Consider the following 14,565-nt stretch of genomic DNA (forward strand, 5'->3'; position numbering starts at 1 on the left):
CAGGAGCAGGAGAGGGGCAGAGAAAGAGGGAGACACAGAATCCGAGGGAATCTCCAGGCTCTGAGCTGTCAGCAGAGAACCTGATGCGGGGCTCAAACTCACGAACCGTGAGATCATGATCTGGGCCCATGTCAGATGCTTAACTGACTGAGCCACCCAGGCGCCCCTCACTTTTCATTTTTATTCTCAGCATTATTTTTCATCTGTCATCCCTCTTTCTCTCTCTCTTTTTTTTTTAGTCATCTAAGAGCTGGCTCTGGCATAGTTGGCTTGAAAAGATAGAAGGTAGAAATTAATGCTCCTGTAATATCACCTTTTATATATCTTTCAAGAATACTAACTTTGGGCAGATTCCTTGAAGTAGCTCTCTTGACCTATTTTAGAGTTTGGAAAAGTGTTTTGTTTCCACCTGATTCTCCCCAGTTCAAGGGGGAGCCAATTCACCTTTTATGTACTTTCAGATCTAGGGTCCTCAAAGGAAAAATTGTGCTTTTGATTTCTGATGCCTAAGATATTAGGACCACTCTCCCCACCCACCCACACAGGGGCATGGCTCCTTAGCTTTCTCTATCCCTGGAGGGGGGTCATTCTCACAAAGATGCTGTGCTTCTCCCTCTCCGGGTCAGACCGCATACTGGTCCTAGGATTGAAATCTCTGTGGAATGATGTTGCCCATGGTTACCTTAGTCCTGAGGTGGAGTATGCTTTCTGAGAAAACCAGAGGTGAGACTTTTCTTCACATGTCAGAGGCATCCGGTCCCCATGTTACAGATCAGGTCTTGCCCAGGAGGAAAAAACTTAAAAGACTCTTCACTAATTACCAAAGGGTTATCAGTTCGCTATGAATGTTCATAGCTGTTAGCTCCCAGGAGGTATGTGGCAGTCATTGAACTGGGTCATCAGCTGAATCTGGAGGACATCTTGGGGATAAACAGAGTACTTATTAATAGAGTCAAAATGGTCTTATGTTCTTCCATCTAACCCTCTAATGCTTGCTTAATAGGGCATCCACATTTAATATACATAGCATACTCTTTCACAACTGCTCTTAAGTGGTTTTTTGTTTTGTTTTTTACTTTTAAATGATCTTTTACATACTTTTTTTTTTATCTTTGCTACTGTAGATTAAAACCACAGTAATTATTTTGATGTATTCCTTAATAATGTTCCTTCAGTCACTATATGTCTCTCTGGGAGTTCCATCCAGCTGTGAGAGATGGCAGTGTAATTACAATAACTCTGTAACTCTATGCCCTACAGCTTGCAGATGGTGGGAGGAGGCGATTGAGCAAGCAAGCTTCACCCCACGGTTCTTGTTTGCACACCTTCCCCTTCATCCCAACTAACCCACGTCCCATTTCAAGAATCAGAAAGTAAAATTTCTGAGAATACCCATTTTCTATTTCCCAAAGAAATAGTAATAGTTTTGTATTCCATGTGAATGAGTTATGAAGGAATTGACATACTTCATCACTTGAAGGTAAATAAAAATGATTGTTACCTTTTAATTTGTATTTTAGCAGACATATTTGTTGTGATTATCTAGAGATCTCCTAAAAATAATATAAGCCTTTGAAATAAATTCTGTGTGATAGTAAATGAAATCTGTTTTCCTATCATTATAACATTAGTTTGAACCAACCATATGAAATTCTTGTGTTTGTAGGTGACACATGGTCACATGTGGCAATTTCATGTGATTCTAAAACCATTCTGTCAGTGACCCAAGGGAAGGAAGAATTGTTAATGCAGAAAATAATTTATCCTTGGATTTTAAATATTGTACTTATTCTGTTTCTGGATAATGTACAAGACAAGAAGCTCCAGTACTTAGTTGTATTTAATAAATTCAATTAAATAACTTATTTATATGTAATAATCCTTTATCATTTTAAGTAAAAGCAGATTCCCTTATATGTATCCTAGAGCACTTGCTCAAGTTCTTTCCATCGATGTCTTCTGTAGGAGGCCTGATAAAACAAGGTGAACTCACTTAACCAGGTTGTTTGATGTTTTCATCTCTGTAGAATTACCAATTGACTCTGTGAAAACTGAAATTATAGCTTCAAAGCAGAGCTAAGAATAACACAGTTTTTCTCCAATCCATTTTATTAATCCAAAAAATAGAATGGACTGTTAGTCTATCTGATCTTGTACAAAGAAGTTAACCTATCCAAAGTGCCTCATTTATAACCAGAAGAAACCTAGTCACACATTTCTTATAACTTAGGAAAAGAAAATAGGACAGTTTCATACTTCTAATTATTCACCTAATAAATGCTTACTAATCTCCTAGACAAAGGTGGAGTTAACGACTTGCAATCAATTTTATATGCTTGCGATTTATTTCTTCACTTGGAGTGATGAGGTTTCATAAGTGAACTATGGAGACCCTACTGAGTGGTATTTATATTTTTACAAAATGGGAAATTCAGAGTAGTTAATAGCTAGAAACAGAACTCACTTTTTCTATTTGGGTTTAATTGATTTCTTTAGTGTTAGAGGCACTGATTAATCTGCATAGATGTGCTCAATCAGAACAGCAGGTAGTCATAGCCAGATAGGGTCTTGGAGGCCCGCTGTTGTATTTTCAGTTGCTAGATGGTGGTGGAGTTGGGGAGAGCTTGCTCAGAGAGGGGATAGCATGCCTCTCATAAGGAAGAATTTAAGTTATAACTACCTGTATGGCCCGGCCACTACCTGCCAGTGGAACACCAACCCTGATCTTAATGCAGATCACTTGGCAGATTCTACAATAGGGATAAGGAAGGATGCTGTGAGAGCACCCAAGAGAGGTCCCTGATCACACCTAGTTGGTGGGCTAGGGTAGAGGCATGTGGATACTTCCTCGAAGAAGTAGTCGTGATTTGACACACAAAGAGTAAGCTGGTGTACACTTTATAGAAGGAGGGTGGGACCTTATGGCATAGCATGAAGCCATGTGCTGTGCACAGGCAACTCACTATTCCTGGCACATAAACAGGATACTAGAGTGTGAGGAAATGAGTGAGGGTTGAGGCCAGGTTGTCACAGGCCTTGTATCCCAACTGAAGTGCTTGGACTCCATCCTGGCACACTGGGGAACTAGTGAAAGGTTTTAGCAGAGGAGTAACATAAAACGTTCATTTGAGAGAGATTATTTTCATGTGGGTTGGAAAGGTTTGGGAGGGATAAGGCTGGACATAGGCTGGCAGTAGAGATGTTATTGCAATACTCAGGGAGAAATAACAAGAATCTTGGGTGAGAAAAGTTCAAGTTCAAGAAATACTGGAAAAATTGGAGTTCTTTGTAATTGAATGGCTGATTACACATAGATAACGAAGGACAGGCAAGAGATAAGGAAGTTTCTGGTTGGACCTTGATGTGGATGGTTGGCCAGTAACTGAGATCAGGACTTAGTAGGTAAATAAGATTTGCTTTGATAAAAATACTTAATTTAACATGGACCATACTGAGCTGAGGTATGTAATAATTAACATAAAGAAGTTTTTGTTTCTTACTAACACAGAACCAAGATTGATTGGCAAGAAGCTCTCTTCTATGCAGTAATTTGGGGACTGACGTTCCTTCCATCTGTGGCTCTACTATTTTCAACAGATAGTTTGCAGAAAGTGGAAGAACATGGACCATAGTTTTTGGAAGTTTTGAGAGAGAGAGAGAAAGAGAAAGAGAGAGAAAGGATCTGAAGAGTGTTGTGTGCTTACAGCGTAGAGCCCAGTGAGATCATGACTGAGCCAAAGTCAGACACTTAACCAGCTGAGCCACCCAGGCACCCAAATTCTTGCAAGCATTTATAGTCCGACTCTGGAATTATTATTTGTCACTTTCACCCACTTTCTGTTGGCCAAAACCTATTCACATGACCAACCCTAACCTCAAGGAAGGCTGGAAAAAGTAGCCTAACTGAGCCCAGGAACAAGAGGAAATTATTTGGGGGATCAGCTGACAGATTGTGCCACATGATGACTGGGAAACTTTTGGATATTGAAGTCTGAGACTCAGAGGAAGGATTTGAGCTGAAAATGCCTTAGGAGTCATCAGAAATTGGGGCAGTTTATATCATAAGAGCAGATGAAGTCACTCTCAGAGAAAATGACAAGTGCAGTAGGCCAAGGACAGAGCTTTTAAGTTGGCCAACACACAAAGCTGGGATGGGAAAAAGGATGCTAAAAAGGAGCTTGACAAACCCTGAAGTAGGAGGACCAGGGAAGTATTGTATCACGGAAACCCATGAGTAGAGCATTTCAAGAAGTTGGTGAAAAATAGTGTAAAATGTAGTCGACAGGTCCAGGAATATAGTAAAGTAAACCCATAAGGCATCAGATGGTTAAATGTTAGAGACCTGATTGAGTAATTCTCATTTCAAAGGCATAGTCAAGGCAGAAACCAGATTTTAGTGCATTGAGGTATCAACAGAGAGGAGCTAGAGAAGGGCTGGGGATGGAAAAATCAGAGCAAGGGGGTAGTTGATGAAACAAAGTCCCCGAGAGAACAGGAATAAGAGAGCTTACTAAAATGAAGTTTTGAGTTTGTCCAAGTGCTGCTTTTTGACATGGTCTTCTTTTTAGCCCATACAATGATTGATAACTGATATTTGTTAGGAACAATTTTGTTACTTTACCTGGCAATAGAGACTGTAATTATATTTCTAGCTCCATATTAGCTGGTTTACATGATCACTCCACCCGTCCTGGGAAATACAATTAATCCTTGAAAGGAAAATCACATTTTTCTTGGTTTTGAATACAAAGTATAGTACAGAAAAGAGAAATATTACTACTGTAACTTTGTTATAAGTAGGCAAAACTAAGACAAATTATGTATTTTTTATTTTCTCTAAAACCGAGTTATAACCTCTCCTTTATGTTTAAACAAATACTGATATTATATTTATTTTCCCTCACTCCTATACTCTTTAGCAAGGAGCATTTTTAGAAGTCCTTTTCTTTCTTAGAACATTTTTTTTTAATAATGGGGAAGTGAGACAGAAATAAAGAGGCTTACATTTGGATTGAGGTGCGTACTTAATGTTCTGGTGTTTAATATTGAGCAGCAAGCCCTAGTTTTATTAATAAATCACTCTACAGTTATCTTTCCCTTTTCTTCCAGTCAATTAACATTTTCCAGTGAGGCACATAGCATTAATTTAAAAGGTTTTAAAAATTGTTTCTGTGTATTGTACATTTGTTTCTCACTTAAGAACAGAATATAGGCAACAAATCTGCAAATCAGCCATTGCTACGTATATATGTGTATATATACACACATATACACACACACGCTAATGGTAAAGGTGGCAAGAATCATTTTCAGTATGTTTTATATTGTGTTTTAAACAGCATTTCACACAACTGTTCACTGTATTTGTTTTACCTTTTTGTAAAAACCTTAAAACATCACCAAATGTCACATGTAGAACTTGAATTACTGTATTTTGGGGAGTGCAATTTAATATTTGTACTTTGTTGCATTGAGGTTTATTTTTTAATGTTATATTATTAACATTTACTTTCTTTCAAATTCTCATATTAGGGAATAGGATTAAAGTAAGTAAAATATATTTAAAATATTGCTTTCAGTTTAAATCTATTTTCTAGAAAAAAGGTAGATAACCATATTCATTCTTCTTCTATTCCTAATTCCTATTTTGGTACCCAGTTTGTAATAGATTTTGAGCAAATATTCATGAATTGAGGATAATACTTGAGCTAGTGTCTTTTCAGAAAAGTTCTGTAAGTGTGTCATAATATAGCATGCAGCATTTCTAAGTCATCATACTGCTGTGTTCTTCGCATACTTGATACCGGAGCCAGTCTTCAACTGCACAAAGATGAGTCGGCCATGAAATGAGTATCCAGCAATCATCTCTCCATTATGATAGCCAGAATACATTTCAGAACTAAAGTTGCACCATTCAAGAAACGTATGTTTGCTGATGAGATTTTTAAGAAAGCCGTACTTTGTGTCACCCTGGCCCCGTGCTTCAATCATGCCCAGAGTCTCTTCTTCAGCATAGGCCTGTTTTTCTCGGAGAATCACTTTCCCTCTTGTGATTTATTTAAAGGTACATTTTTAGCTTCATAACTTCACTGCTTAGCAGCTTCTTGTTTTGTATGTCGAATAGGATGTTGGATTTGGGGGAGGGAGCTAGAGATGGCAGTGAGGTCTGTATCTCATCTCTGTAAAATGGCAAGCTTGTGTTGGACATTTGGATACAGAAGTAAATTTCAGTATCTTGCCTAGTCCCCTCCTTCAAGGAGCAGTGGTAAAACGTCCCCCTCAAAGGTCTGCTCCCTCCTCTGTTGTGTAGCTGAATCAGTTAGCTCTTTTTTAAAAAAATATAATTTATTAAATTATATTAGTCAAGTTGGCTAACATATAGTGTATACAGTGTGCTTTTGGTTTTGGAGGTAGATTCCCATGATTCATCGCTTACATACAACACCCAGTGCTCATCCCAACAAGTGCCCTCCTCAATGCCTATCGCCCCTTTCCTCCTTTCCTCTGCCCCCATCAACTCTCAGTCTGACCTCTGTATTTAAGAGTCTCTTATGGTTTGCCTCCCTCTCTGTTTGAAACTATTTTTTCCCCTTCCCTTCCCCATGGCCTTCTGTTAAGTTTCTCAAGTTGCACATATGAGTAAAAACATGGTATCTGTCTTTTCTTTGACTGACTTATTTCACTTAGCATAATACCCTCCAGTTCCATCCATGTTGTTGCAAATGGCAGGATTTCATTCTTTCTCATTGCCAAGTAGTATTCCTTTGTATATATAAACCACATCTTTTTTTTATTCTTTAAAAAAAATTTTTTTTTAATTTTTTAAATTTACATCCAAATTAGTTACCATATAGTGCAACAATGATTTCAGGAGTAGATTCCTTAGTACGCCTTACCCATTTAGCCCATCCCTCCTGCCACAACCCCTCCAGTAACCCTCTGTATGTTCTCCATATTTAAGAGCCTCTTATGTTTTGTCCCCCTCCTGGTTTTTATATTATTTTTGCTTCCCTTCCCTTATGTTCATCTGTTCTGTATCTTTAAGTCCTCATATGAGTGAAGTCATATGATATTTGTCTTTCTCTGACTAATTTCACTTAGCATAATACCCTCTAGTTCCATCCACATAGTTGCAAATGGCAAGATTTCATTCTTTTTGATTGCCAAGTAATACTCCATTGTGTGTGTGTATATATATATATATATATATGTATATATATCACATCTTCTTTATCCATTCATCCGTCGATGGACATTTGGGCTCTTTCCATACTTTGGCTATTGTTGATAGTGCTGCTAATAAACATTGGGGTGCATGTGCCCCTTCGAAACAGCGTACCCTTGCATAAATACCTAGTAGTGCAATTACTGGGTCATAGGGTAGTTCTATTTTTAACTTTTTGAGGAACCTCCATACTGTTTTCCAGAGTGGCTGCACCAGCTTGCATTCCCACTAGCAGTGCAAAAGAGATCCTCTTTCTCCACATCCTCACCAACATCTGTTGTAGCCTAAGTTGTTAATGTTAGCCATTCTGACAGGTGTAAGGTGGTATCTCATTGTGGTATAAACCACATCTTTATCCATTCATCAGTTGATGGACATTTAGGCTCTTTCCATGATTTAGCTATTGTTGAGAGCCCTGCTATAAACATTGGGGGTACATGTACCCCTATTCATCAGCACTCCTGTATCTTTCAGATAAATTCCCAGTAGTGCTATTTCTGGGTCATAGGGTAGTACTATTTTTAATTTTTTGAGGAACCTCCATGCTGTGAAACAGTTCTAATTCTACACTCAGTTCTATCCCCTCTATAGAATTCATTTGGTCACCACATCATTATATTAGTCACACGAGCTGCTGTAACAAATAGGGCTCCCAAATTCAGTGGCTTAGCACCCTATGCATTTATTTTTCACTTATATTGAACGGTGCAGCGTGTTTCTGGGTAAGTGGGCTCTGCTGCACGCAGTCATTGAAGGACCCTGAAGGAAGCTTAGCATCTTCCAAGGTCGCCTTGGATGCCAGTGTCCAGATTCCAGAAGGCAAAAGGGCATGAGGGATTTCATGTGAGAAGTGTTTACGGGCCAGAGGCTAGAAACCACAGATATCGTCTCCCTCCTTCCACTGTCTAGAGCTCAGGCACATGGCCACCCCTCCCTGCAGTACAGAACCAGGAAACGCAAGTAATTGAGTCCCAAAAGAGTGGCTGCTAAGGTGGGTTGAAGGACGGTGATGAATTTCCCACTTGCATTGGAGAGCATGTCTCATAATAACCCTGTTTCTTTCTGCCGGTATAGATAGAACGAATTGTTTTCATTTAGTAATTGACTCTGTCTCAGAAATCATCTGGGAGTTGAAATGGAAGGAAATATGTTATTTTCTTTTTCCAATACAATGAACTTACTTTAAAAAATAGGAAAGCCAAATATTTGAAGGTTTACCTGTTAACTTGCTAGAAATGCTTTCTATTAGGCGACGCTGCTGTTCTTTTTGCCATCTGGTAAGACTGCTGTTGTGAAACATCTCTTCTGTGAAATCCCCCTGAGCTGCCTGCCTCTTCCCGCCTCTGCTTCCCCAGCCAGGCACAGTTAGCACTTGTATCCTCGAGTGCTCTGCTAGGACCTGAACATGCCCATGTTAGTTTAACTCATTCGCTCCTCACTCACCCAAGCACCTATAATGAAAAAAAGGTTGAAATTCACTGTGATACAGTTATATATTAGATAGCAAGGATGCAGGGAAGAGGAGATTAGCACTAGGTTCTTGGGGATGAGGGAACCGTGGTACTGCTTCTTGTAGAGGAAGGAAGTTTGGTCCAAGTCCCCATAATTACTCCCAATGCTCTTCCTCCCTCAGATGATGAAATTTATGAGGAAAAAAGGCCTGTTATGATAATCTCTAACTCTGGTACCCAGAACAGTGCCAGGCTAGACACTCAGTAAACCGAATAGACTAGATGACAAGATAAGTCAATGAATTTGTAAATTTTATTTACTCCATAATTTTCCATGCATTGTCTCATGCACTCCTCATAACAGCTTTATGATTGGGTGGATGGATATTCTTAGTCTTGGTTTATAGATAATGGATTCAGACACAATTCAAGAGAATTTGCCAATGTTGTACAGTGGGTTAATAGAATAGATCTTAGGTATTCTGCGCCAAATCTGGTGTATTCTTCACTCTTGGAAACAGATATTTCAGTATCAAAATAGTGCTTTGAAATTTGTAGCATGTGCTGCTTTGAAGGTAAAACATCAGAATCTCATTGAGTGATAAAGGCTACTCCTTTACATTGAGTCCACAAGACTGTTTCTTTTTTAAGTTTCTTTTTTTCCAGTTTTATTGAGAAATAGTTGACATGCATCACTGTATAAGGCATATAGCACAATGATTTGATGTACATATATTGTGAAATGAGTACCACAGTACTTTCAGACTAACATCCATCATTTATAGACACAAGAAAGGAGAAAAGGAAAAAAAAAAAAAAACGTTGTGATAAGAACACTCAGGATTTACACTCTTAACTTTCCTATATATCATACAGCAGTATTAGTTATAGTCATCATGTGTACCTTACATCTCTAGTACTTATTTATCTTATAATTGGAAGTTTGCCCTTTTGACCACCTTCCTTCCGTTCCCCCTTCACCCACACCCATTTATTAATTTTTTTAAATTTACATCCAAGTTAGTTACCATATAGTACAGTAACAATTTCAGGAGTAGATTCCAATGATTCATCCCCTATGTATAACACCCAGTGCTCATCCCAACAAGTGCCCTCCTTTTTAAAAAAAAAAACTTTTTTTTTCTTAACGTTTATTTATTATTGAGAGACACAGAGAGAGATAGAGCATGAGCATGGGAGGGGCAGAGAAAGGAGGAGACACAGAATCTGAAGCAGGCTCCAGGCTCTGAGCTGTCAGCACAGAGCCTCATGCGGGGCTTGAACTCACAAACCGCGAGATCATGACCTGAGCTGAAGTCGGACGCTCAACCGACTGAGCCACCCAGGCGGCGCCCCCCAACAAGTGCCCTCCTTAGTTCTCCTTACCCATTTAGCCCATTCCCTCACCCACAACCCCTCCATTAACCCTCAGTTTGTTGTCTATATTTAAGAGTCTCTTATGTTTTGTCCTCCTCCTTGTTTTTATATTATTTTTGCTTCCCTTCTCTTATGTTCATCTGTTTGTATCTTAAATTCCACACATGAGTGAAGTCATATATTTGTCTTTCTCTAATTTTGCTTAGCATAAATACCCTCTAGTTCCATCCTTGTTGTTGCAAATGGCAAGATTTCATTCTTTTTGATTGCCGAGTAATACTCCATTGTGTGTATATGTGTGTGTGTGTGTGTGTGTGTGTGTGTGTGTGTGTGTGTGTACACACACACACACATACATACGCCATGTCTTCTTTATCCATTCATCTGTTGATGGACATTTGGGCCCTTTCCATACTTTGGCTATTGTCGATAGCACTGCTATAAACATTAGGGTGCATGTGTCCCTTCAAAACAGCACACCTGTATCCCTTGAATAAATACCTAGTAGTGCAATTGCTGGGTCATAGGGTAGTTCTATTTTTAACTTTTTGAGGGACCTCCATACTGTTTTCCAGAGTGGCTGCAGCAGTTTGCATTCCCATGAGCAATGCAGAAGAGATCCTCTTTCTCTACATCCTCACCAACATCTGTTGTTGTTGCCTGAATTGTTAATTTTAGCCATTCTGACAGGTGTGAGATGGTATCTCATTGTGGTTTTGCTTTGTATTTCCTGATGATGAATGATGTTGAGCATTTTTTCATGTGTCTGTTCACCATCTGGATGTCTTCTTTGGAGAAGCGTCTATTCATGTCTTTTGCCCATTTCTTCACTGGATTATTTGATAAGTTCTTTATAGATTTTGGATACTAACCCTTTATCTGATGTCATTTGCAAATATCTTCTCCCATTCTGTTGGTGGCTTTTTAGTTTTGCTGATTGTTTCCTTTACTGGGCAGAAGTTTTTTATCTTTTTTTTAATTTTTTTTTTTAACATTTATTTATTTTTGAGAGACAGAGCATGAGCGGGGGAAGGGCAGAGAGAGAGGGAGACACAGAATCCAAAGCAGGCTCCAGGCTCTGAGCTGTCAGCACAGAGCCTGATGCAGGGCTCGAACTCACAAACCGTGAGATCATGACCTGACCCGAAGTTGGACAGCAGAAGCTTTTTATATTGATGAGATCCCAAGAAATGTTCTTTTTAAGACAAAGAGACGGTTCTTCTACCATGTTCTATAGCTCTTTATATCCCTGCCAGCACAGTGTTTTGTACTCAGTAGGTGCTCTATAAATATTTCTTAAATAATTGACAATGATTAAAAATGTCTAAATCAGATTCACCTGAATTGGACAAACTTTTTGTAACAGACTGGCATAAGCTTTTACCTATAATCATTGTGCCACAGGTGAGAAATTTTGCCTCTGGTATATTCTAATTCAAGGATTCTTTTTTTTTTTTTTTTTTTTTTTTTTTAATTCAAGAAGTTTTTAACATGCTAGCTTGGTTTCTGGTTTTCTTTGCCTTCTTCATCCTACTAACACTTATACCCTTACAGTCTTCCTAAGGACACTATCTGGAAGCTGAGACTTGCTGGATGTTCTTATCACAACAGATTAATACATTCTGTAATGGACTTGCTTTAGTGTCTTTTGATGCTCTAAAAATCTCAAGCTTCCTTAGTGTTGGAGTTAATGATAGACATTCATTGCTTCTGTCTCCAAATTACTCATACTTCATCCCATAATAGTAGAGAAAATATATTCCTCTACAGAAATGTTATTCATATTTCATCCCATAAGGTATTGGTGTTCTCTACAGAAATATTATGAAAATAATATACCTAATTTATTAAAACTGCAGCTAACTAAGGATGATGGCATGGCTCACTGAAGTATAATATTACACATTTCCACATAGATATTGTTTCACTTCAAACTTACATGTCTGAAGACGGACTGACTTTGTACCTTCTGCGTCTTTCCTGCTCTCCATCTCCGCTCCCTGCTGCCACCCTCCAGCCATTGCCAGCTGCTACCCATCTCATTTAGTGGCAGGCTCCAAATCACGAAGACATCCTGACCACTTGATCCTTTCCTTTACATAATGCACATCAAATTCATGTTCGTGCAGTGTTGCACTGACCTCTAAAATGTTCTTGATATCAGAGGATTTGAGCCCTCTATGTTTTAAAGCCAGGTATGAGTACATTGCCTAATCTCCTTGTAGCTATGAAATTTTGGGGAAGGAGCTAAGAGTTTACCGTCAAATCAGCAAGAGGACTCGGATTAAAAATAAAATTTTAAGGAGGTTTTGATGTTAGATGACATTTCTCTTCCATGTACTTGAGGAGGAATTTATTTCATCATCTCTGGAAACACCTGCTTTTTCCCAAACTCTGTAACCAGGAGACAGAACAGACAGTGGGAAATATTCAGAGTGTATGGCGTGCAAAAGGTGGCTGGTAAATGTTTAATGAATGAGGAGATGGACAGGTGAACAAAAATAGAATGGGAACGGCGAGAGGCCCTGAACTCTGCTTCTGTTTTGTTTTTGCTTGACAGCAATATATTTTTTGTTTTGTTTGGCTTATTTTTCTAAGAGTGAGATAAATGCCAAGTTTAGAAAGACAGACCCACCTTTTCATATTAATCATTACTAGGGAAACACCACGAGTGTCTTAACCTACTACGTAATGGCATTTTAATCTGCAGGAAATCCAAGAGAGTGCTTTAGAAAGTGTTTGTAATTGAAGACTCAGTGGTGCCGATTTTGTGTTTAAAAAGAAAGTGGATGTCAGGGGTATGTGGATTTCAGTCTGCTATTACTATAATCATAATAAAGTGCCAGAATTCTGAAAAGGTTCTTAATATTTTTCTCATCCACTGATTGTCTTATTGCTAATATATCATCAACAAAATAATGTTAGCCACAATGTAATAAAACTGACATCATAATATTTGTCCGGAAGTTATCTTTCTTTTTTTTTTAAATTTTTTTTCAACGTTTTTTATTTATTTTTGGGACAGAGAGAGACAGAGCATGAACGGGGGAGGGGCAGAGAGAGAGGGAGACACAGAATCGGAAACAGGCTCCAGGCTCTGAGCCATCAGCCCAGAGCCCGACGCGGGGCTTGAACTCACAGACCGCGAGATCGTGACCTGGCTGAAGTCGGACGCTTAACCGACTGCGCCACCCAGGCACCCCCGGAAGTTATCTTTCAATCACAGAATAATACAGTAACAGAATATTAATATTGTAAAGCTTCTAGTACTAAGCAGTAAAGATCAGTGAGGTTTTCTCGCTCATTTATTCCAGTGACTTATTCTTACCAGTTAATTTTATTCTGCCACATACTAAAGGATTGAAAGAGAATTACATCTTATTTCCCACTTCTGTTTTGTAGGGGAAGATGGTGAAAGGAATGGGAGGGGCTATGGATCTCGTGTCCAGTGCTAAGACCAAAGTGGTGGTCACCATGGAGCATTCTGCAAAGGTAATGTGTGCTGCTTTTGGAAATTCACAGTATGCCAAGATCCTGTACATACTACAGGTCATGCAATCATGTTTTTTTATTGTTTTCTCAGGATCATTCAAATTGATAGCATTTATATTTTAGAGAGAAAGGCTGCAAATAAAAGTAGTTACTTATTGTCATTCAGCTAGACAGTTCTTTAACTTTGAGTGAAACAAACGGGGGGGGGTCTTTATTTACTTTGCTTACACAATAAAAGTTAAAGCCATAAAGTCTTCAAACTCAGTGAAAATATGTCAGGGCACATGTTTTGATTTAGGTTTAAAGATGATTATAATGGTTGCTCTGTGCTTGCAAAATGAAAAATACAACAGAATGTGGCCTTTTAACAACAGTTATTTTCAAATGCATGGTGTGGTCTCTTACCAAAGCTGTGAGATGCCATTTTGGGAAGGGTTAGAAAGTGGTGGACTTGGTGATAAAGAGCATCCTTATTCTGTAAAGTATGATACCTTTATTTTGATGTATCATTGAATATTTGCTGAGTGCTGATTATAATGTTAGGTACTTCTATAATTTGGCAATGACCAAAACTACTCAAAGATCATTGACCTCGTGGAGCTTACATTTGGTGGTGGTGGTCGTGGTGATGATGATGATATATCATCATCCTACAATAATGATAACTACCATTTATCGAGCTTCCTGTATTCCGGCAGTATATTAAGCCCTCTCTGTGTATTTGCATGTATAAGCTTAATGAACTTAATCCAGGTATTTTCTTATGGTTTCAAAAACAGCTTCAGAGAGGTTAAGTAACTTGCCTGAGGTCACTAAACTAGTGGCACTGAGATTAGAACTGGGTATCTATGATTCCAAAGCCTAGTGTTCTAACTATAGAGCAATCAGTACAACTTTGTTCCTTGTTCCCAGCTCAGTGTCTTTAAACTAACTGAGCTTAATTGCTTTCCTAAGCTGAGTCTGTGGGTTTCTGATGATTTGCAAAATTGATCCTGGGTGGTACTCCCTTCATTATCTATG

At 38.6% G+C, this 14,565-nt stretch overlaps 1 protein-coding gene across 1 annotated transcript in view; it reads left to right on the forward strand.

The window, feature by feature from the left end:
- OXCT1 (3-oxoacid CoA-transferase 1) overlaps positions 1-14,565 on the forward strand; it is a 137,000-nt gene that overhangs the window by 98,274 nt on the left and 24,161 nt on the right. Inside the window, exon 14 of the mRNA XM_003981437.6 lies at positions 13,456-13,545. Coding sequence (XP_003981486.3) covers positions 13,456-13,545 — 90 coding nt within the window. The remainder of the gene's footprint in view (positions 1-13,455; positions 13,546-14,565) is intronic.

This window comes from Felis catus, chromosome A1, assembly GCF_018350175.1.
Source record: "Felis catus isolate Fca126 chromosome A1, F.catus_Fca126_mat1.0, whole genome shotgun sequence".
NCBI classification, from domain to species: domain Eukaryota; kingdom Metazoa; phylum Chordata; class Mammalia; order Carnivora; family Felidae; genus Felis; species Felis catus.